The 25,327-nt window shown below is 42.3% G+C and overlaps 1 protein-coding gene across 2 annotated transcripts; it reads left to right on the top strand.

Moving 5' to 3' along the window:
* On the top strand, positions 1–25,030 carry LOC138615708 (metal transporter CNNM1-like). 2 transcript variants are annotated; one of them, XM_069689471.1, is made up of 10 exons: positions 1–1,625; positions 10,963–11,106; positions 11,221–11,361; positions 12,072–12,241; positions 12,354–12,444; positions 13,066–13,211; positions 16,685–16,958; positions 17,928–18,032; positions 18,824–18,928; positions 20,518–25,030. In XM_069689471.1, the coding sequence occupies exons 1-10, from the start codon at positions 185–187 to the stop codon at positions 20,595–20,597; spliced, it is 2,697 nt and encodes an 898-aa protein (XP_069545572.1). In that variant the 5' UTR covers positions 1–184; the 3' UTR covers positions 20,598–25,030. The 2 variants fall into 2 exon arrangements, with proteins under 2 accessions (XP_069545572.1, XP_069545573.1); XM_069689472.1 differs by lacking the exons at positions 17,928–18,032; positions 18,824–18,928; positions 20,518–25,030 and having other exon boundaries at positions 16,693–16,848.
* Positions 25,031–25,327: the final 297 nt, after the last annotated feature.

Below are 25,327 nucleotides of genomic sequence, written 5' to 3' on the forward strand. Positions count from 1 at the left end.
GGTATAGTGAGCCATAGGCTATTATTAGAAAGTTACGTCACAGCACAGAGGAGCGTGCATCTCGCATCTCTCTGTACAGAGAAGGATCATAACTGATGGTCCCACCTTCTCCCACATGGACCGGAACCACGCAGCACCACGTGACCCGGGATTGCTGGACTGAGCAAGCATCTCACACCGCATCATGGCTGCGGAGGATGCGGCGGCGCGGTACCGAACCGGAGCCCAGCCATCCTGCGGGGCTCCGCTCTCCCTGTCCCGCCTGCTGCTGTTCTCCCTCTACACTTGCTCCCTGGTTCCCGGTCCGGCGCTCGGTTTGCTCGGGTTTCGGCCGGAGGAGACCGGGGGGGAGCTGTCCGTGGAGGACGGGGTGCTGAAAGCCACCGAAGGGACTCGCTTCATGCTGCGGGTTTACTACTCCACCTCCCCGCAGAGGCTCAACCGCACTGCGGGGACTCGTGCCAATAATGCCGCGCCCTGGATCGCTTTCATCGAGGAGCCAACTCCCGGGCGAGAGGGACAAGTTCATCCGAAGCGGAATATGTGCATGGACAAGAACGCCAGGACGTCCGACATCGAGGTTTTAGGCTCTTTCAAGTCTGCTTCCAGCCAGAACTCAGTGCTGGTCGAGCTGCTGGCCAAAGACCTGCGGAGGGGGGAGAAAATCAAATACTATTCCATGTGCGCCTTCGACGGATCCAAATGGGAACACTACCGGACAAGGGACTTCTGGGTGGCCGTGATGGAGCGCTCGGCTGTGCCGGAGCTCTGGCTGCAAGTATTGGTCTCAGTTCTCCTACTCGGACTGTCAGCTCTGTTCAGCGGGCTGAACTTGAGCCTATTGGCACTGGATCCAGTGGAGTTGCAAGTCCTCCAGAATAGCGGCACCGACACGGAACAGAACTACGCGCGGAAAATCGAGTCTGTGCGTCGGCACGGTAACTACGTCCTGTGCACTTTACTGCTGGGGAACGCTATCATCAACGCCTCGCTCGCCGTGTGGATGTGCCAGATCCTGGGCATGACCTGGCTCTCCACGGTCATCTGCGCCTTTGGCATATTCTTCATTGGGGAGATCCTCCCGCACTCGGTGGCATCTCGCCACGGTCTGGCCATCGCTTCCAAAACCATCTGGGTGACGCGACTGCTGATGGTGCTCTCCTTCCCCATTTCATACCCTATCAGTAAACTGCTGGACCTCATCCTCAACCAGGAGATCTCCAACTTCTACACCAGAGAGAAACTCCTGGAGATGCTGCGCGTCAGCGATCCGTACCACGACCTGGTCAAAGAGGAGCTCAACATCATCCAGGGAGCGCTAGAACTGCGCACCAAAACCGTGGAGGACGTCCTGACGCCGCTGACCGACTGTTTCATGCTGGCTTCGGACGTGGTGCTGGACTTCAACACCATGTCTGAGATCATGCAGAGCGGATATACGAGGATACCGGTGTTTGAGAACGAGAGATCCAACATAGTGGACATCTTGTTCGTCAAAGACCTGGCGTTCGTCGACCCGGACGACTGTACGTCTCTGAAGACCATCACCCAGTTCTACAAACACCCGCTGCACTGCGTCTTCAACGACACCAAACTGGACGCCATGCTGGAGGAGTTCAAGAAAGGTGAGGAGAAGTTTATGTGTTAAGTAGCAACCACTCTTGTCAAAAACACAATTATGCCACCTGAAGTATGACTATTCAGATGTTTTCATTGATGCCAGACATAAATCATACACACACAGCTGACATTTGGTTAACTAAGATACTTCCTCACCAGGTAAATGGTAGAATTAATTCAAGCCTATGGGATACTTAAACCTGCCTTTCCTTTTGCATTCACGATTCCTGTTTCCATGTCACAGTAAACGTTTTCTCTGCAGTTTGTGATTGCAGTAGTTTACTGATGTCTGTCTGTCTGTCTGTCTGTCTGCCACGTCCATCCGCTGCGGTTCACAGTGTGAGCAGATGCTCAAGGACATTGAGGACATGAGGTATCTCCAGACACCAGTCACAGGTGGTATACAGATGGGGTAATGAACACACCTAGAATCTGGCATCTGTTACCATGGCAACTTGTTAATATCAGATGCCTAAATGAGCAGGTGCGGTGGCAGGATGTTAACAGGTTTGTTCATTCTGATACTTGAGATACTCATATCTGTTGCTTAGCATTCTATACTGCATATCACCAAAAAAAGATCTCGTGACCAGTGAGACACCTGAATCTTCCCCGACACTGTCTGATAGGTCAAATGGATTTATGCTGATCGGGCACACAGGGTCCAGGTAGCCCTGGTTAATTAAAGTGAGAGGAAGGTGAAATACTTGCATATCAGAGCGTTGTTAAAACAATATTTTCCGTTTGTTGGTGGTTGAATTGATTAACTGATTTGAGTAAACTCATTATGTTACACAATGTGTTTGTATGTCTTTATATCATGTGTTGTCACAGCAGCTCTCAAATTATTCTGAAATACTTGTGTTGTTTATGATTATTTTAACATATTTAGTTTAGGGGGAAAAAAACCCATCTTCAGGCAGTTTTAGTACCTTAAAAGTAGCTGGTTTGATTTCCTGAAAAAAATTGAAACAGCTGAACATACATTTGGGCAACAGTACATAAGCCTCTTTCTGCTCCACTGGGGCTCCTCAGTATTTAACTGTGATACTTGCAGCAATGTAAAAGTGTATCTTTGCAAATTGGAGATGTAAAAGAGCTTGTGCAGCCCTCTCCTACACAGAGAAAAGACTCAAACTCAGTTGGCAGTGCTACTGCAGCAGACAACTCTTTTCTCCTGCATGCAGTCAGATGGCATTCCTGCTTTATTGTGGAGTTTGAAATGGGTGGGGTGCGAATTGGCCAATCACAGACCGTGCTGCTCATCCCTGCCTTCCTGCATGTTCAGGGACCCTGCATAGTCAGCACTCTGTTGTGTATTTTCCGGATGGGTTTGTGGTGAGGACAAGAAGAGTGGGAAGTAAACAGAGGAGGACACCTTGACCAAGGCAGCCACTGTTTACAAGAGACATCTGACAGCTCATTCATTTATTTATCTTTTGCCTATTTTGCAACAACATGGTGGGAATCTGTAATCACCAAATGTCATACAGTATTTTAAAGATAAACATGTTTTTTAGGATTTATTTTTTTTAACAATGCGGTGAAATAGCTTAGAACATGTTTCATAAACCCAAGAAGGGTATGTTTCTTTAACTGTAAGCACCAAAAGTTGATCCTCAATGTTCACGTTCAACATCCTGCTGACCAGCGTGATGTCTTTACTTCGTGCTGATTTTAAATGCGCTATATGTTTGTGCATATGGCTTGTATGAAGCCAGATTCCATCAGAGCTGAACACAAATACTGTGTGATTCTGGTGCCACTGTTGCCACAGGGAGAACTGGATGAGATGATCTGCACAATCAGAGAATTATAAACCAGTTTTTTCTCTTGCTCCTCTCTGTGTTGCTCTCTTTTGCTTCCGGTGCCTCTCTCTCTCTCTGTCCGTCTCTGTAGTGATACTTTCAGGCACTGCGGCAGAAAAACGCAGCCTTTCTCATTAATTTCAATGAGACTCCTGCAGCAGCTGATGCTGACACAGGGGCTCAAGGAAAACAGCTATGCAGGGTCCTGATATTGAATATGTCAAACTGTATTTTATTTTCAACCTGTACCTTGTAGGTAAAAACATGCAGCCTGTGCTCCTTTTTTTCGCTACTGTGTAGTGTGTCGGTAACAGTACAATAGAACAGTTTGGTTGTATTTCTGAAAATTGATCAGTTCATTTGCTGTTGAAATGCACTGGAAAACTGCTTCAGACAACATTTTTTGTGTATCTCAGCTTATCATCTTGTAACCTGACCATCGTTCTGTGTGTAGCACAGTAGTTAACTTCAGGAAAACTGCCATTTGTGGTCTCATATGGTGTATAATGTGTTAGCATCTGCTTTCTGACTACCTGGCTATCTGTTGTTTTAAACCACAACTCTGAGTACTATAGTGTAGCATCAACAAAAGGCTATAAAACTAAAGAAATAATCCTAAACTGTTTCACAGGTAGTAGACTTGGGAAATAACTACAGCTACAATTAAACTTGTGTTTTCCTTTTACTGACAGTTTTCTATTTTAGCCTTAAAACACAATCATATCGTGTCTATTTTCAAGCTTAATTGTCACTGCACCTAAATGATAAACGTCTCGGTTTGAAACACAACACAACATAGTATGCTCCTACAAAACACAAAATGAATTGGGCTGACTCAAAAGGTAAATGAAAGAGACACCGATGAGTGAGAACATTAACAGAGCAAAGCCAGCAAGCCGGATGCAGTTAACTTAGGCTGCAACATTCACACATGAATTGTCCTATTCTCTTAGTATCCAGTGCCCGACTCGCCCACTGCTCTGCCAGTTCTCTTGCTGCTTCCCTGCAAGTATTGCTTCATCATACCGAGCATCCATAGGCATGCTCTCAATCAGATCTCTGAGGGGAGATGTCTTCAATCATCATTCCCATATCTCTTTTGTCTGTGCTTAAGTGTTTCCTGTCCTGAGTGATGAGGTCAGTAACTAAACCTCTGTTCTGCACATAAACCTCCCTGTGAACTGGTAGAGAAATTACAAATCTTGGAGATGTATCATCATCTCAAGATGACTGACAGAATTACAAATTACCAGAGTAATGTGGGATCTAAATAAACTACAACCCACTAAGCTTGGTTTTGGAAATTTGGAGGTCAAATAGCATTTTGACATTATAATGAAACCACAGCTGCTGTTGAAAGGCTTTTGACATGAGATTGCATACAACCATTGTTTCATCAGCATTTAAAAGGCTGAACTGCTGAAACAATAGATGACCTAGAAAAAAATTCCCCTTGTGGGATTAATAAAGTAACTATCTATCTATCTATCTATCTATCTATCTATCTATCTATCTATCTATCTATCTATCTATCTATCTATCTATCTATCTATCTATCTATCTATCTATCTATCTATCTATCTATCTATCTATCTATCTATCTATCTATCTATCTATCTATCTATCTATCTATCTATCTATCTATCTATCTATCTATCTATCTATCTATCTATCTATCTATCCTGTACAAGTATCTAAAAAAACAAATAACTAAACCCATGTCCAATGAGAAAGCTCATCAGTGGAAGATTCTTAAAAAGATGAAGTGACAACTGAAAGAAAACATGTCCTTGCTGGCCAAAAGTTAGTAAAACACTGATGTGTCTACGTTTGAAGACACTGCAGAGCTGTAGCAGAAAGCCTGCTGGTCGGGGGAGACTATAGAGAGATTATTTGGCCTGAATGCTAAGCAGTTTGTCTGGCACAAACGAAATCGGCCAAGTAACACCTTCCCTGCTGTGAACAACAGCAGCAGTAGTGTGCTGGTATGCGGAACCTTTTCAGTGCCAGCAGTGTTGATTAGACAGACGGGAAGCTGAACGTGAACATTACACACAAGTCCTGGATGGGAGTCTGTTTCCCGCTGCCAGGAAGCTCAAACTGAGGAAGGAGATGCTCACTTAACAGCAATAGCTCTCAAATTATAAAAGTTTGTCTCCATGACTTTAATCACATTTAAGATCAAGAGTGAGATTTCAGAGCTGTTGAAATGAATTTAGGACACTGACAAAAGGGGTAAATCAATTGTTAATTCAATGCACGTTGGTAAACAAATCCCTCCATTAACAAGAATCGAATTATATGATACACCACTGCCTTCTTACTCTAAAATATACACACCGTTACGCTGTTTTTCTCCCCCTGAAGCTCTTGGTCCTTGTCCCAGTAGACTCTCCCAGGAGGCAGAGTATTAAATATTCAGTGTGCTGTATTTCTCCTTTGTCTCCCTGCCATCTGTTCTTTGTTTTCATGTTACTTTTTAAACATTTCAGCTATTATTCTGTGGTAAAAGTTTTGGAATGAAACATCAATTAGAGTATAGTTGTCCTGTGTAATCTAAAGCACTAATGATGACAAGCATCAGTTCAAAAATGAAGGACCGGGCCCTGTTTTGGTTCACAGTACCGAGCCAGTAAGTCTAAGCCTTTGTCCTCTGTAAGCATGGCATGTTGGTTTTGGTTTACTTGTGTCTGTTTGCCTCATCATAGTTCAGTCTGGTTTCAGTCCTGTGACAGTGCTCATCCTTGTAGATCATCTGTAAAAGAGGACACAGTTTACAACCGTTGGTGCTAGCTCTCAGACCATCGCCTCACAATCTAAATGGATTCTTTGTTACTTACTTCTTACCAAGTTACTTATGTGATCCATCACTCTGTCTCTTGTCTGGATAAAAACAGGAACATTCTGGCATCCATTAACTATACTCACTTTATCCTGAACAGGGTCATTGGGGGGTGAGGGGGTGGAGCCAGATGGCTTTGGGTGAAGGTGGGGTACACGCTGGACATCGCCCATTGAACTGGGAAATACCACTTGGAAAGTGGGAGGTTTTTGAGAGCCCCAAGAAGTAGGTCTGATGTTACTTGATGTGGCAGCGTTTGTGGTAAATGAAAGAAATGCACTTGCTCCATAAATAAGGTGAAATATCCAGACCGGGTTTGCCGAGCCCACCTAGTTTGCTTGTTGTTAATATGACTGATGACGAGGTTGTTTGTCACTTTTCTGTATTCTGACAGCAGATGTTCTTGGGGCTGCTATGTTGCCTGTTTGTGAACACTCGGATGTCCCCTAATAGGAACTGAACGTACAATAGGGTCCTTATCATTAAATTATTAATTATACCTTAGTTTTTCCTGCATTGATAAGACAAATGTCTGCTGTTAAAATAGCTTTGTGTATGTGTGTCAGAAAGCTACTGTATGAATGTACAAAGTTAGGCCATTGGTTTTAGCCTATGAGGGACAAATAGGTGCACAAACACAGTCATTTTATTAATAGTAATAATTGTAATGGACACATGAGGACTATTCTGTTTTTGTTGTACATATTTTTCTTGTTAGCTTGTTTGATGTAAACCTCCGGCACTGCTGAACAAACCAGTGTTACAGCAGAGTGTTTGTTCAGTGTTGTATACGACCTGTTGGAGACAAATCTCAGCACATTCCACAAATTTACAATTTTTCAAGCAGCAGCTGTAATCAACAAATGTGACAGTTAATCATCCAAAATCAATGACGTACTCTCGATTTACACAGATTTTCAGAGCTCATATCTCAGGTGTGGACGATGGGTCAAATGGAGGTCAAATGGAGGTCAATAAATTCTGTGTACATCAGCCAATGAAGCTGAGAAGTTCAACCATCCCTTTAAGCCATTTGGACTACTCGACCGTGTTACTTATTGTCTTGCATTAAAAGGTCATTGTACCCAAATCAAAAAAGAGACAACAGCAACCTTGTTCTCACAAAGTCACAGTTACTTTATAGAATAGCTTTTTCATTGTAGGTTTTACTGCTTGATTTCATGGGGAAAAAAAGTTTGACTTAAGTTCATGATCTTTATAGGATGTAATCCATTTTCACGTGTTCCCATCTTTCTTTTCAGCTTTCTGTGCACCAACATGTTTTGTGCGAATGCCAATATTCCCAGTTTTTCCCGTTTCTGCTCATAGTAACACAATATTGTTTTATTTTAAAACTCAAAAAACATTAAGTTGTCTTGGGTTTCAAAACTTTGAGGCCACATAGTGGACAGCCATAGAAATTGGGAGTTGGAAGATTAAGAAAATACTAGAAAGAAGGAGGACGACGATGGACTACTGAGAGAGAAAGGAAAGCACAAGGTCTTTCTCAGTCTAGTCTGTGCGTATGCCTGACCTATTTAGCTGAATGCACCATTGCCAGAATCATGTGCATGAGTGTGGGTCTGTGAAATGTGTATCAGTGTATGTGTGCGAGGTCATATTTGGCAGTGAGAGGGTGCAGAAGCAGAGAGAGAATCTCCGTGAAGAAGCTGATTTGGAGCCAGGTGGCTGATAAGCAGCAACAAACAAGGATTCACTCTGTTTGCTGTCATGTGAATGTGTCCAAGTGTGTGTGCAGGGAATGCATGTACAAGCGTGTTTATTTGTGCATGTATCCATGTATATACATTTTCTGACAGTAAAGTTGTTAATTATGCAGTTGCTGGATAATTGAATGCTGCTGTCGGCAGTGTCGTGTCTTGTTGGACACATTTTGGCATCAGGAAAAATATTTCACTCTATTTCTATTTTGTTTACAGACCGATCTTGAATTAAGTCCCAGATCCCATGAAGATCCTGTCATCTTGACTAAAGACTTCTTGGTTTTGTTTTATTTTCCTCTGATGTAATCTGCTCCTGAACAAGTTTTTCATCCAGAAGATGAATCATTATTTGTTCCATTTATCTTTGGAAACACCTCAAGATTTTAGCTCCAAAAGCGCCCACTCATCATCCTGGAAGTAAACACAGCAGAAGTATTGCGGACTGGATATGAGTGTACTCATATGATGGATTGTGCATTTGCGTACAGAGTATCTTTTCTATTAAATCCCGCTGCTGTTACACCCCCTCAAATCAGCTGCTGCTGTTGCTCCACTTACGGAACATCAGACTGCACAGTTCCACTCCCACTCAGGATGAGTAATACAGTGAATATACATGAGGGAGAGCAGCATTACTCCGGTCAAATCCCAAATCTAAATACTCCAAATATAAAATCGAATCTCATTTGAGAATACATAACAATACGGGATAACTGTATTCTGGTTTTAAAGTCTCATGAATTAAAAAGGACATTAAATGTCAGTAAATTAAAGTAAACAAGTGCAAAGACATCCAGACTCTTTAACAACATCTTTTACAGCAACAAACTGCTGCAATTTTTATTCCACCACTACATTTAGCTTGTTGTCAGTAAAATCAATACACTTGACTTCAAATGCTTAATGTAAAGTTGCTGTTCTAATGTGATGGTGTAGTGCCTGGAGAGTTTATTTAAAAGGAGAGTTGTCTTACACCCAACCAAAGTCAGGGAGGTCCCCAGCATCAGCCACACAGGTCCAAGAAGGAGTTGAACAATTTCAGCTCGGTCCACCTGCTCCAGGGATCCACTCAGCTCCAGTAGGCCTCGGTCTCCAAAAAATTCAAAGCAGTCCAGCCGGTTCTGGGATAATCCAGTGCTCTATTATTTGAACAAATCTATCAAACGTTCTTTTCTAGAGCAACTACCTCCAGAAACTGAATTATACCTTTGAATAGCTCCTCTTTCAGTCACTCTCACTCCTCCTCAGTTCTCCTCCATGCTTCCTTTGTCTGTTGATTTTCCTTCCTCTGCTCACAGGTGTGCTTCATTGATCATTTCTTTGTCTGTTGATTGAGGGCTCTTCCCTACTTTTTTGTTTCTTTTTTCCTTTTCCCCCACTCTGCTACACTTCTCCCCCCTTGGCAATACCATGCTTAGTGGTGACTCCGGGAAGGGCATATATTCTACAGAATATCAATCTAGGAAACCTAAGAAATCTTCATCCTCTGAACTTTCCTGTAAAATCTCGAGTACCTTTTTCCTTTCTATGAGTTCCCAGTCTTCAGCACTAGGGTAGAAGGGTTTATGGTTGCAGACATGCGCAGTCCGTACATCCTGACCTGTATCCTCCAAAACAACTTGATAGTTTAGGGTCCCAAACTGTTGAACTGATAGGGACATTTCCACTTTTTTGCCAGCTTGACTGTGAATTTATCCCAGGCCCTCGACTGAGGAAAATTTCTAACCCACACCCTTTGTTTGGGTTTAAAACCAACAGTACGCCGGTTTTTGTTGTAATTCCTCAGTTGTCTTTGTCTTGATTTTCTTGTGTTTTCATCAACATCCGCTTTGGGTTGTTTTAGTTGCTGGACAACTTCATATGCAGGGGAATCCGGAGAAATAATCTTCCCTTTTAAAATTTTGTCCCTGGGGCTATTCAGCTTCCTGCCAATTTGTAGTTCTGCAGGTGTTACTCCTGTAGTCTCTTGAACAGCAGAGTTTATGGCAAACCTGAACTCCGAAAGGTATTGATCCCATTTACCATGATTATCATCCACATACGAGGCTATCATGCATTTTAAAGTATGATTAACTCTCTCAGTCATATTAGTTTGTGGATGATAGGCAGTGGTGAGTTTGGGAGTCACCATCCATTTTTCACAGAGTTCACAAAATACAGAAGACACAAACTGGGGTCCTCTATCAGACAAGATGTAATCAGGTATACCCCATCTTGTGAAGATTTCCTTCTTCAGGAATCGAGCCACGGTTTGTGCTGTAGTAGATTGCAGGGGGGAAAAGTCAACCCAGCGGGTAAAGTTATCCACCACAACTAACAGATATTCATGCCTTTCTGGACTTCTTGACATCTACATGATGTCAATACCTAACATCTCATTTGGAGCTTTGACAGTGGGTTGCTGCATCTTTCCAGCAGGTTTTGGATTATCGGCTTTCAGACTTTGACAAACAACACAGTGCTTGATGAAGTTTTTTACATCTGTCCACATTCCTGGCCAATAGGCTACTTCATAAAGTCTTTTATAAGTTTTGAAGATACCAGCGTGTCCACTGAGGGGGTTGTCATGATATTCCTGGAGTATCTCTTGAACCAGACTTTGGGGGATGTAGAGCCTGTAGTGAAACTAGTTTCCTGAAATCTGTTTCTTGTGAAATACTTTATCTTCCAAGATAACAAAATCCTGTTCCACTTTTTTGTCTCCTTCAGCAAGGCGAGCCATGATTTTCTCCACATAATGATCCTTATGTTGTTCTTACCAAATTCTTTCAAAGGATATAGGGATATTCTCATGCATTTTGTTGGCATACAGACAGCATCTGACACCAGGGGAGATTCGATAAGGCCTTTGTTTGATCGGTTCTTTTTTCCTTTTACCCCACTCTGCTACAATGTACTTCATCACCTGTTGACCAATGTGCCTGCTGTGAATGTATTAAAATTACATAATGTTGACCTTTTTGTTCAGGTAAGTCCCACCTCGCCATCGTGCAGCGTGTGAACAATGAAGGTGAGGGTGATCCTTTCTATGAAGTCATGGGTATTGTCACCCTGGAGGATGTTATTGAGGAAATCATCAAGTCAGAGATCCTGGATGAGACAGACCTTTACAGTATGTGTGCAAACACACACACACATCAAAATACCGAGAGATTTAGTGCAGGACTAATAAGATCTGTATGATTCAATAACACTTGTTCTGTGTGTGTGTGTGTGTGTGTCTCAGCTGATAATCGTACAAAGCGTCGTGTTTCTCACCATGAACGGAAGCAGCAGGACTTCTCCATCTTTAAACTGTCAGAGAACGAGATGAAAGTGAAGATTTCTCCTCAGCTTCTGCTAGCAACACATCGCTTCCTCTCCACAGGTACCAGCCAATCAGGTCGCAGCTCTGGGTATCTGGTTTTTTTTGTGTTTATACCCGGTGCAACAAGCATCCTTACAGGGAGGGGAGGCAGATCACCCAAACACATATCTTGTCCGGTCCTGGTTCTTAAAAGATGTGAGTTAACAAACAGTTTTAAGATGGTTCAGTTTACATCCTGCCAGACCTGAGAAACAAATTTAGGCTTCATATGGCCTTTTGTTTTGTTGACTCCTTTATTATTTTGCATTGTAAATGCTATATATATATATATATATATATATATTTAATGCAATGACTCTCCACAAAAACCCTAAGAGCAAATGTGAATCTTTTAGCATGGATGCTATTTAATATGAACACCAAAATGTCATTCTTATCTCAACCATTCTGAGTATCAACATACTCCACCAGCAAATGTCTGCAAACAAGTGATGTCTCTAAAGCAGAAAATCACTATAGAGTCACTGCTTACCTGAAAAGTGGAAATTAGTTTAAAGCAATCTGAATTGGAAGATTCTCCACAAAACCAGATGTTTAGTATAAACTCCAAAATAGCAAGCTTCTTGATCGCAGCACATGTAACAAGAACATTTGAAATATGTTACTTTTTACCTGAACTTAGAAATACCCTGATTAAAACACGGGTGTCTGTGTGTTTTTCTCTTGTCTGTCTACACGTTTCTCCCTCCGTCTTCTCCTTCTTTCAACAGAGGTGGAGCCCTTCAAACCAGCTCACATCTCAGAGAAGATCCTGCTGAGGCTTATCAAACACCCCAGTGTGGTTCAGGAACTCAAGTTTGATGAGAGGAATAAACGAGCGCTGCAGCACTTCCTGTTCCAGCGCAACAAACCAGTGGACTACTTCATCCTAGTGCTGCAGGTACCTGCAACACTTTTACCCTTAACTGGAGAAATGATTTAGCCATGGCAATGATGTCAGCATGGAAAAATGCTGTCAGCTCACGTGGTGTATCTCTCCTATATTTCTTCAGGGTCGAGTTGAAGTGGAGTTTGGTAAGGAGGCACTGAAGTTTGAGAATGGAGCTTTTTCTTACTTTGGGGTACCTGCCATCATGCCAACAGGTACAAATACAAATCTATTTACCTTTTACTTATTTTGTTACGAGGGCCCTCTAATGACAAACCCCCTGATGTCCAAACCAAACCTCCTTCACCTCCACTCCATGTAATCATCTAATCTTTCCCCTGAATACAGTGCATGGACTAAATCCTGATTTTAATCTTCTTCCTCAACTGAAAATATAATCTTGATTTATCCCATGAATTGACATGTCACTAAGATGTCCTCATTTTATACGTTCAAAGAGGTTCTCAAAAGGATAGAAGTAAAAACCAACACAAATTCATAGAAAAAACTTATATATAATGTGCCTTTAAACTTAATCATACTTTGATACAAAACTTGTGAACAGTTTGCGGTCTGTGAATGTACACTAAAACTCTCAAATTCTTCAGTTATGGCATTTAAATTGCTCTGAACACATGAAAATATGTGAACACTTGAATGCTTCGTTCGAGTGAAGTCCCTCAAATGAATGAAAGCTTTCAGCAACATCGGCTACATTAAAAAGGTCAAAATGAAGTGGGACCCCTGAGCTTATTCAGGATTTGATTGACATCCCAGTTCTAGTCTGTCTCTATAAACATGCACGTTTGATAAAATATCTAAAGTCTTCTCTGCAGTCCACAGATCCCCCTCTCGCAGCAGTGGTTTGGACCGCTCGGAGTCAATGCTGTACGGAGGAAGCATGGGCCAGCTGAATGGAGGGGGCAACGTGTACCTGCCAGACTACTCTGTCAGACAGCTCACACATCTCCAGATCATCAAGGTAATGCCTGAAACATAAATGAGAACAATATTGATACAATTATGAAACGATAACTATGTAAAAATACAACGTTAAAGAGAGTTGGAATGGGGTCCAAACACTTTAAAAAGACATTCAGGGTGAACTTGAAATAAAAAAATATATATCTTTACATTCATTTAAGACAGGAAACAACGCTGAACAAAGATGCTTGGATGGACTCAAAGTGGAAATTTAGCTGTTGTGGCTGATACATAAAGTCCAGCCCCTCTCCAGGAGCTTGGTTCCAGAGCCAGTTCTGTGCGTGGAGGTGAGCCCAACTATATCTAGGCTGGTACCACTCCACCTCCTGCACCAGCTCCGGCTCTTTCCCCGCTAGTGAGGTCACGTTCCACGTCCCTAGAGCTAGTCTATGCCGCCACCCGGTCTGCATTGCACCCGACCCCGATGCTTGTCCCTGCGGGTGGTGGGTCTACAGGGTGGCTGCTCCATGTTGTTTCTTCGGGCTGAGCCCGACCGGGCCCCATGGGTGAAGGCCCGGCCACCAGACGCTCACCGGCGAGCTCCCCTCCTGGGTCTGGCTCTGGGAGGGTGCCCCGGTTTCCCTGACCCGGGCAAGGTGACCTCAGACTGTGGGCTGCTATTCATTAGGGGGTATTTTTGAACCGCTCTTAGTCAGGGCTCTCACCTGAGACCAGTTTGCCTTGGGAGACCCTACCAGGGGCTGATGCCCCGGACAACAAAGCTCCCAGGATCACTGAGCCATTCAAACCCCTCCACCACATTAAGGTGGCGATTCGCGGTGGTGTTTTGTTATTGGACTTCTGTGCTAGCCACAGTTTGGCCTTAACAAACACCATGTTCGAGCATAAGGTGGCTCATCAGTGTACCTGGTACCAGAACACCTTAGGCCGGAGATCAATGATCGACTTTGTACTCTTATCATCTGATCCGCGGCCATATGTCTTGGACACTCGGCAACCCGAGAACCCGGACTGCTGACTCGGACGGGGGACATTGTCGGGCTGTGGAAAGAGCACTTCTAGGAACTCCTAGACCCGGCCAGGTGCCCCCCCCCCCCCCCGGGGGGTTCGCACCTATATCCCTGGCAGAGGCCTCTGAGGTATTCAAAAAGCTCCTCGGTGGTAAGGCGTCGGGGGTGGATGAGATCCGCCCTGAGATGCTGAAGGTTCTCATTTTCTAAAAAGGGGACTGGAGCGTGTGCTCCAACTATTGGGGTATCACACTACTCAGCCTCCCGGGCAAAGCTTATGCCAGAGTGCTGGAAAGGAGGCTCCGACTATTTGTCGAACCTCAGATTCAAGAGGAGCAGTGTGGATTCTGCCCGGTCGTGGAACAGTGGACCAGCTCTTTACCCTCGCAAGACTACTGGAGGAATCCTGGGAGTTTGCCCATCCAGTCTACATGTGTTTTGTGGACTTGGAGTAGGCTTTCGACCGGGTCCCCCAGGGGATTTTGTGGGGGATGCTGGGGGAGTATGGGGTGCCGGACCCGTTGCAACGGGCCATCCGGTCTCTGTACAACCGCAGTAGGAGTGGTGTTCGTATTCTCTGCAATATGTCCTTTGTCACCGATCCTGTTTGTGACCTTCATGGACAGGATACCTAGGTGCAGCTGGGGGGAGGAGAACGTCGGATTCGGGGGTCTCTGGATCGCATCTCTGCTGTTTGCAGATGATGTGGTCCTGTTGGCCTCTTCGGACCACAACCTCCAGCATTCACTGGGAGGTTTGCAGCCAAGTGTGAAGCGGCGGGGATGAGGGTTAGCACCTCCAAATCTGAGGCCCTGGTTCTCTGCCGGAAACCGGTGGATAGCTCCCTCCAGGTGGGGACGCAGTGCCCGCCTCAAGCGAAGGAGTTTAAGTATCTCTGGGTCTTGTTCACAAGTGAGGGTAGGATGGAGCGGGAGATCGACCACTGGATCGGTGCGGCTACAGCAGTACAACAGGCGCTGTGCCGGACCGTGTTGGTGAAAAGGGAGCTGAGTTGGAAGGCGAAGCTTTCAGTTTACCGGGCGATATACGTTACGTATACTTTCGGCAATCATATTAGCATGAATCCCTTTGGGGAACATCAACAACCACAACAAGATTCAACTAAATTAGTTTTTCAGATAACTTTTCATGTTATAAAAGGAAAATTTAAAATGAGGATGCTGGTTGAAGAAATGTTACGGGATACTGTCAGAAATGATCGTCTCATGTCCCTGAATATTTGTATTAAACTTTGTGGCAGTCTGGTCTGTGGTTATTGAGTTACCTTGAACTAACCAGCTGACATCACCATCCACTTGAACATGCTCCTCTATGTGGCCGTAGGAGCGTGTGGTTAGAGTTTCGAGGACATTAACCAATAGTATTAGTAAGAGCACGACAACGCCACCTTAGGAATTTCACCGAAAGAATCATTTTGCTCACACAGTATCTAGAACTCAGAAGGCAATCAGGCTCGTTATACTGATGAGCAGTAGACGTGGTTCCATTACAAACAATTATTCTTTATTATGACCTTCAATATTCAAAACAGTGGTTCAATCAGAGATCATTTCAAACACCAACTGCTAATAAATGAGCCCTAGACAGTTATTTAAGACGTTTGAGAAGTTATTTAAGAAGTTTTTTAAGACATGTTCAGGGCTGCGGCTTACCAGTGGAGAGGTGGACCATTAAAGGTGAGGATACCAAAAAGAGGAGGCTCCCCAATCACATGTTGGCACAAAATCACTCACACACACACACACACACACACACACACACACACACACACACACACACACACACACACACACACACACACACACACACACACACACACACACACACACACACACACGCAAGCACACGTGAGGGTTCAGAACCAGGGGTGCAGCAAACCACATGAAGGGAGACACCAACACCAGGAGGCACCAACCCCACCACCTTAGGCCCTGCAGCTCCTACAGAGACAGGGAACACAATTAACAAGGCTCCACTTCACAGAAAAAAAAAAAAACAAGCCGGAAGCGGGACATGCGTTTGACATCTAAGGGAGCTAAGAGAATCCCCACCGCATTTATAGGATGCCCACCCACCATGATTGGCTAGTGATGTGCTTGTAATTAAGGAATGACACCAAGGCCCAGAGAGTGATAAAAGCTCCCTTATGCTACATCTAGTTTAGCCTCACTGCTTGAAAGACAAAAATAAATTGGACCACAAGTGCAGGCTTGGAGTTCTTTACAGTAGTTCAATCCTGAAAGCTGGTTAATGCATCTTGCTTTGGATTGGAATGAATAAACAACCATGTTTAAATATCACTGATTTGGTGAAAGCCATGTATGATACAGGTAAAAAAAACTTTAAAAAAAACTATCCAACTGCCCATTGTTAGTTTTCCCATCCTTAAGAGGAACATGTTACTTTTCTTAAAATTAATAAGTGTGGTTTGGTACTCAACCCTTAAAAATACCCAGAATCCTCTGGTCCTTTGTGCCAGATCACCAGGAGCCACTACCAGAACGCAGTAACAGCTACCCGGATGGACAGCTCCCCTCAGACACCTGATGCTGACACTCGTCTGACAGAAGGCAACACGCCGACCCCAGAGCCTCCGGCTGCAGACCACGCAGCCACGCTGTTCCCCCGCCAACATACCACTACCCTCATACCCCCACCGAGGGAACACAGCCGGCCCAGCTCGGCCCGAACCCGACAGCAGTCCAGCGTCCCGCACAGCACCTCGCTGCTGAACGAGAAGAACCGCATCGTCCGTAAGTATCCCAGTTTGTCCAGAGACATGTGACAGTGGAGAGTCCAGACTAAGAGATAAGGAGGATCATGAAGCAGCTTTACAGTTCAGACTGACATCAATAAGAGATCGTCTGAGCCATCAGAGGCACACAGACAAAGTTCAATAATCTCAGCCAGCTCAAACAGCAAAGAGGCACGTTTAATAAATTGGGATAGAGAGAGTCTGAGAAGAGAGAGAGAAAAACCTGACTGAGAAATGACTGGCTGAATATCAGAATGATTGATACTGTATGTTTGTCAGGTTTGTTTAACTGAGAAATAACTTAATAAGAGTTTGATCTTTCGACCCTTAGTTTGTCTTTTACGACAAACCACTGTTATGGTTTTCTGACAGTGGAAGGAAAAGAAGATAATCCTATTAATTCATATGTTTAATCCACCTGTTTGCTTCTTCCACCCAGCCCATTTACCAACTAAAATAACTTAAATCTACAAAAATAATAGCCACTGCATAATGATGCTGAAAGTAAATCACAGCTAATTACTGATGAGCCATCAAACAAGGTCAACTTTATTTACGCAGTCCAAACTTTGGAAAATGATGCCAGGTTTCTGATTTCAAAGAGGAGTGATCCAGGTGAGCTGACTTCCTACCTGGTTTATGTGGGTGGAGCAACAAGAAGCAGGAGGCCAGGTGATGGAAGAACGGAGCAGGAGGGGATTTTCCACAATTCAGTGTAAAACATTTTCTAGAAAAGTAAAAAGGTTTTCCCAAAGCCCCACTAACCCTAACCCTGAAGACAAACAATCCCAAACTCAAACGTGTTTACTTTACTGTCACAGAAGAGAAACAAAACCAGCAAACATTTAATTAAAAAGCTAAAACTTAATTTACTGACTAATCAATAAATATTTTTACTTCTCAAATCTAGTAAATGGAACGGCGTCACATGTGTGTATGTGTTGATGTGTGTGTGTGTCTGCTACAGGTAGTAAGTCTGACGGCCAGAAGAGTCCCAGTGATTCGGTGTTTCTCAGGATGGATGAGACCCCCTACATCGGAGAGGACCGATCGGAGATGGACGCACACGCTGGTTCGTCAAACTCCGTTTATGTAAAAACCTGCAAGCAGATAAGAAATCTGACAGGAGACAAAGACAGAGTAACCTACATATCTGTAACAGTGACAATAGATGTGACAGAAACAATAAAGTCAGTGAATCGGCAGTTTCCAAAGGTAAAGCCACCAGCACTTACAGGCAGTATACATTTGAGGTTGTCAAGACTTGAGTCTCAAATCTACTCGATCCACACACTATGCCATCTGTGCATAAAATCTGTACATGAATGAATCACTGATATTTTCAAGCCAAAGAAGCTATTCAGAAGCAAATTTGATCAGATCTATGAGGTTGAAGTTGAATGACTATTATGAATTCTGTTCTATTTGCGATGTATAATTTTCAACAATTTGTTTTAGTATAAGTTCTAGATGTTTAGATAAAACTGCCCACAAATCATCACACACACTTGTAAATAAGTTTTTTTGTTTGTAGATCATGTAATATACTTTGAGACCACTTTCTGTATAGAGAACCTCTACAGTATATAGAAGACTTTTTTGTGTTTCACTTTTCTTTTAGGTAGTTAGAATGAATCGAGGAATGCAAACAAATAAGATCAACAAATTTATTAGCATCACTTCTGAAATAAAGCAATTTTATTTTCACATTAGAATATTTCTTTTTTTCAAGTGTTTCTTCCGTTGCACCTTCCTCACAAACTTAGCTGAGAGTAACACAGGACTTTACTCTGTCCTCTAACACAAACCAAAACTCTTCATCACTGACAGGATCATGCAAATCTTTTTCTCCCTCTCTCTCAGACATGGCCTCTGTTCCCATAGAAACGGACACATCCCCTTTCATCAGCAGCCTGTCGCTGAGTGGTTCAGAGGACACACTGGGCAAGAAACTGCTGCTCAAACTCAGTCAGTCTCTCTCTCTCTCTCTCTCTCTCTCTCACACACACACACACACACACACACACACACACACACACACACACACACACACACACACACACACACACACACACACACACACACACTCTCTTCCTCCTTTGATTTGATTCACATGCAAACTGAACTACACACACACACACACACACACACACACACACACACACACACACACACACACACACACACACACACACACACACACACACACACACACACACACACACACACACACACACACACACACACACACACACACACACACACAGCCTCCTCCAACTTAAACATTTGTATTCTCATGTAGTTTCTTGCAGGACCACTCCAGTACTCTTTGCTCTATAAATGTACAGTTTACAGCTGATAAATGTCACAACTGTAGTTTATATTCCTTAACTATGCATGAAGATAACACCATATTATCTAACAATATAATTTAACAAAGCAGTTTATATATATCGACTTTTCATTGGATTTTTTTATATTTTATTTTAGCCATTAAATCTACTCATTGCAGTGAAATGAATAGAATGAATGAAAAACACCTTACTGAACACTTTTTCCTGCACTTTATCTCAGTCCAGCAAAGAACACATCATGATACATTGTTATCATGCTTCACTTAATGATGGCAGTAAAAACTGAGTGGTAAATGTATGTTTGGATTGGATTGGCACCTTTATAACAGAGAGCTCCGTACTTTTACTGCCCTATTTTGATATATGATGATCACTTCTTTTATCTTTTTAGGACATTAATAAAAACATATGATTGTTGTGACTAAAAACCCTCAACCTCTTTGACACATAACATTTATAAATGAATAAATTATGATTGTACTTGCTTGAGATCGTAATGAGAATCCTAGCTAAAGCAGTGAGGTGTGACGTCATAATTTTAAAGTTTCCAATATCTGTATGTGAGAAGATAGAAAAAAACATTTCAAAATCTGAAATGGTGGCAGGTTTTACTGTTATTGTGATTATTTATATGTTGTAAATGGACTCTGCAATCATGTTCAAAGCAGCTTATTCAAACCTGAATCTTTTTAAATGTATTTTATTACAGGTGATTACAGGAAATTTCATTTGAATTTTTGGCAGTGAAGAACTGCATGTAAATGTAAAAGGAAATGTTTGGTATTTTTCAACCTAGTTTCAGACTTGTGTCTATTCTGACTACAGTGTAGATAACTTTTCACTGAGCACTTTTGTTATAAAGATTTTGGTAAAGTAGACATCAGCAGAACAGTGAGAGCCTCGTAAAGCTTTCTAAAAAGACTCAAGATTTACAGAAATCCTTTCATTTGTTTCTGATTCCAGCCAAAGGTAAACACATAGATCGAATCCCTGTTTAACTGCATAAGGATCGACTCACCAGCTGACCAAGCTAGTTCCCGGTACTCGTCTGTGTGAGGCTTCTTCATTCTCTACAACATAGGCGCTCAGTGCAAAGTTAGAGTGACCTCTAGTGAGGATGCACTGAGAGCAAGACCCAGATAGAAAAAACACAACAATTTCATTTAACTTTTTCATAACTGTTTACATGTCTTGTTTCCTCAGGCCACAAGAAGAGGAGAAAATCTCGCGAAGGAGAAAAGACACCAGAGGACATTTCAGAGCAGCCGCTGGTAAAAACCTAGCGTGAAACAGACCCGAACTGTCCATCATCTGATGGTCCTTTAAACTGTTTGTAAAGACGATGTGGTTGCTGAACTACGGCTCTCAGAGTTTTATCTGAAAACACACTGCACCCACACACACTTTAGGAGATCGTAAAATGGACCAGTAACCAGGAATGTGCTGCACATGTGGGCGAAAGTCACCATTCGATCAAAAAACAGACGGTGCAGCTTTGGCAATATGCATTAAACCAACCTTTTCTATGCGTCGCTCTCCCTCTTCCTCCTTGGATTTACATGCAAACTCACCTGCACGCACATACACACTCATTTGATCAAAAACAGAGATGGCAGCTGCGGTAATATGCATTATAACAGCTTCACATCTCCACCTCTCCAGGTTTATCATGCTGATGCTTTGCATATAATGGAATGACTGTGAATCTAATGATATGAAGAGTGTTTATACACTACTCACATGTGATCACTTCTCTTATGGAGCTAAAGGGAATGACTGAAACAGAAGGAAGACACCAAAGATGTTGCGGTTTTGTACTCGACATACTGCTCCAAAATGCGCATGAAAAGTATGCTGGTCACTTTGTGCTGAGGTTGTTGTTTTGAGAGGTTTTCTGATTATTATATCCTTATTAGATCTACTGTGTTGTCAGCAGTCTAGAACCGTATTATGCTTTTTCCTTTTTTTTCATCAACAAACAAGAATTTCATATTCAGATTGTGTTTGAGTGTCAGCTTTTACTCACTCAAGTAGAAAATATGGACAAAAGTATGTGGACATGCTGGGAACTTTGAATGCAAGAGCATACAATAATATTGTCAACAACAGTGTGCTTTGAACTTTGTGGCAGCATTTTGGGGAGAACACTTTCCTGTCCTGTATCAGCATGACAATGCTCCTGGCACAAAGCCCTCCTTATAAATAAATTGTTGGAAGAACTTGACTGTTCTGACCTCAACTTAACCCAACATCTTTGAGATGAACTGACTGCCAGCCAGGTCATAACCCCCAACACCAGGGCCCGACCTCACCAGTGCGTGTGAAAGCTGTTGCAGCAGCAAATTAATACTCTATTTTTTGGATGAATGACAGGTTCGTATAGGTCAAGTGTTCAGGTGTCCACATATTTCTGACCAAGTGGTGAATCACAACTTCCTGCTTGCTGAGGATATTATGATCCGAGCTGCTTGTTCAGACCATAATATGAGTTTCCTTGCTGGGTTTGAACATCATATGATAATCTGTCAAATGTGGACTACATACACATTAGAGGAAGAGTTTTGGGAGGTACGGAGTAGCAATAAGAAGTCTGTTACCACTCTCATGTCTGAGGTGATTAGCTTGGTTTAGCATAAAGCCGGGAGTAAGCTGAAAACGCTGCTGTGGCACTCTTCAAATCTAAAGCAGCTGAAATCAAATCCATCCAAAGTTTTGATTATGTGGCTACTTGTATTAAAAGAGGTCACTTGTAGTGATGAACCTACACCGACTCTGCAGTTGTTTGCGAGAGAAGAAAGTGGAGCACGGAAACAACACAACTAAAATAAAACAACTGGACTTCCATTCACCTCACCAGCAGACGTACGGCATGAGCAAAATGTGTCTTTATGTATGGAAGTGCTGTATTGCAGATTGTTTCCGCAATCCTCCAATGGCCAAAATAAATAAGTACATGAATTAATTAATGATTAAAATTAAAATACACCTTTTAGTTTGTTTATCCCAAACACACAGATATATATATATATATATATATAAAACTTTGGGAAGAGTGTTTCTGCTGAGCTATGCTAACATGATAGCGGTGTCAGTCTTAGTGAAAGAGTGAATACGTATATTTTATAGTATGTCAAACTATTCCTTTAACTTATTCGTCATGTCAAGAACTGCTATTGCACTTCTCTGTAAGCAGATGCAGACTGAATATCACATTCACATGCTGGTGTCAGGAGGACAAAAAAGAGGTTTAAGCAGCTGCTCTGCGTAACAATTGATTTGTGTTTGTTTATCATAGGCTAAATATTTTCATATTTTCTACCACATGATGATAGATGATGCTTTTTTTTCATGCTAATTGACTCGTTTAAAACTTGTTGTTGCTTATTCTGCTAAAACCTCTTTTTTTTGTATCCAGGAATCTCTCCGCAGTTTGTTCCGTGCTCTGTCGTTTCCTTTCCAGATAATGTGATGTGAATAACATTTTATACCTCATCTTTATGGTATATCTTTATTTTGTTTCCCTGTTTGAGGATGACATTACACTGTGGCTCAGACACATAAAAGTCAGACTGGAGCTCCGTGCGAGTAAAGCCGACTGTATAGATTCTTGTAATCTGCTGTTGGGCTCTCACTTTCACTTGAGATTCATTCATCCCATGATTTGTAACCAGTGAACCTCTTTAAATAATCATTACTTGAGCTGAGCCTTTCTTAGATTTACTTCAATTATAAATGAATCTCATTATTTCTGTCTCTCTTTACTGGAGGTGAGACGAAATTAAGCTTCTGGCTGCTGTTATTTTTCACTGCAACACAGGAAGAGATCCGATCCAAGCACGTTGTCGTATGAAATGTGCTATTTAAATCAACAGCACATGACATAACACAGCAGCTTTCACTGGACCTCAAGATCTAACCTCACTGTCCCATATATTTCCAAACTATATATGGATATTGATATCCACGTGTATGTAGATAATGCAGTCCAAAACTAGCTTGTCAGGAATTGACCTTCATTCATACCACAACATTTCTTCTATTTTGTTTTCAACTTTTTTCAATCTCCAAATTGGTAACAAAAGTTGTTGCTGAGAGATTTCTTGAAAAAGTACAACAAAAGTCCTTGTAGAATTTAAATACATGAATGTATCCAGTGTTACTTAATATTGCTTGCAACAAATATTTTCCCTGCCTCCTGGCTGCATGAAGCTGAATATGAATTTAAGGGTTTAGTTTAGTTTAGATTTTGAATGTAAATTTATCCAACACAATATAATACTATGGAATATGATGCTCTGATCATGGTATGATGCCCATTTAAAGCAATTAGTGGGGGAAGGAGGTTTTAAACAAGGTTGACTTGTTATGTTTGTGCTTGCTGCAACTCTCAGCTGCTACCCTCCTTTTGTATGAGAGCAAAACTGAAAGCACCTAATGCCATACAATAACAGAAAAAGTCATATCACTGAAACTTCCTGTAGGTTGTTCTACTTTGATTTATGCCTAATTGTTTATCACACTGATAAGGTATGATATCTTGTTACTGTCTATGTTCAGGATGTCCATTCACTAAAAATAGCTTAGAGATCTCGGTCAAAGGTGCAGAAGAACTGATGGACTTTGTTGTTGGCCTTCTTGAACTGAGCCCAAAATCCTTCAAGTGTGTCCTGGTCTGTGCAGAGCTGCTGCCCCTGAACCTGCACAGCTCGGTACTTGTTGTGCATGCTGCTGATGGGACAGAATGGGTGGGCGTGGCTCCGTCTCACCGAGTTTGCAGGATCAGATTTGTGCCACTGCAGCACAGAGGAGCAGGAGGAGGAGGGATCGGGGCAATTCAGGGAGGGATGAGAGAAAAGGGAAATGCAGAGGTCTAAAGTTTCATGTCTGAATGAACTCTGAATGATGTAGAAGCTGTCAGTAGCCCTTTGAGGAAAGCCAGACAAAAGCATCAACATAATTCAGTTTCCTCACTGAATCGAGCTGCTACTGCAGCTGATAGTAGCATTATTTAATTGGTGGGTCACCTTCATTGAGGAGCAGTATTTGCATCATTTGAGGTCTTTATGGTCTAAACTGCCCTTAGAAACATTTGGATGTAATTTTTCATGACAATCACATTTAAAGATCCAGTTGGCAATAAATATTGGCATCAACAGCCTCTCCCTGTAGTATTGACTTTCAGACACACATTGACTGTGGCAGGCTGGTGAGGATGAAAACGTGGGAGGGATGCTTTTTCAGTCTGCTCATTGGCTAATGTAGCAGGCGGCGAAGGAGAGAGGAAGCTTCCCTCATGGGTGCAATATATCAAACCTGCTGAGTCACTTTGCTGCATTGGGGCGCTGGCCACAGCCAATCAGCATCATCCTTTGAGGTCAAACCCAGATAATAATGAATCCTGCTGCAGCATGTAGTTTCTTAGTTAGTGTGATGGGTACATTCCTCCGGCTGCAGATCCTTTTGATCTGTCGGTATCAGGATGTGTTCTTAATAAGTCTGAGATCCGTTATGTAATTCCACATTTTCTGCTATGAGTCAATAGAATGGAAGTTTCTATTGTTTTCAACTCTGTTTTTTGTAATGGAAAGAACTGCAGTGGTGTATGGACACAATGTTTTTGGAAATATGACAACTTAACTTGTAAAATAGAAAGCAACTACATGATGGTATTTTGCATCAAAATACACAGAAATACAAAGTTCCACAACATACTGAATTTCAACAGTCTACTGTCTTCATTTTTCATTTGAGGATAAGTGGAAATATTCTACATATTTCTTGCTGTGAAGGAAACCCATAAAGACACAAAAGCCTGTAACAGGTACATTTACTCAAGTCAGCACTGAAGAAACATGTTTTGTCATTTTACCACGTTCATCTGACATTGAAGTTAATATTTAGTTTGAGGTTTAAGTTTTCTAACCGGCCAACAAAAAGGGCATGTGACTTTAAATGATACTTTAAGTATATTTTGTTGATAATTGTAGACTTTTACTTAAGAAAAGGATGGTAG

The sequence above is a fragment of the Brachyistius frenatus genome, unplaced genomic scaffold (genome assembly GCF_029030835.1).
Source record: "Brachyistius frenatus isolate BFR_SWC_R1_liver_20210118 unplaced genomic scaffold, ASM2903083v1 Contig_7, whole genome shotgun sequence".
NCBI classification, from domain to species: Eukaryota; Metazoa; Chordata; class Actinopteri; family Embiotocidae; genus Brachyistius; species Brachyistius frenatus.

What these genes read in the sequence shown, in the direction of transcription:
- LOC138615708 (XM_069689471.1), top strand. Translation starts at nt 185, where the DNA reads ATGGCTGCGGAGGATGCGGCGGCGCGGTACCGAACCGGAGCCCAGCCA. An exon ending in GCTGGAGGAGTTCAAGAAAG is followed by an intron (nt 1,626 to 10,962) that starts GTGAGGAGAAGT and finishes CTTTTTGTTCAG; the next exon opens with GTAAGTCCCACCTCGCCATC. An exon ending in GGATGAGACAGACCTTTACA is followed by an intron (nt 11,107 to 11,220) that starts GTATGTGTGCAA and finishes TGTGTGTCTCAG; the next exon opens with CTGATAATCGTACAAAGCGT.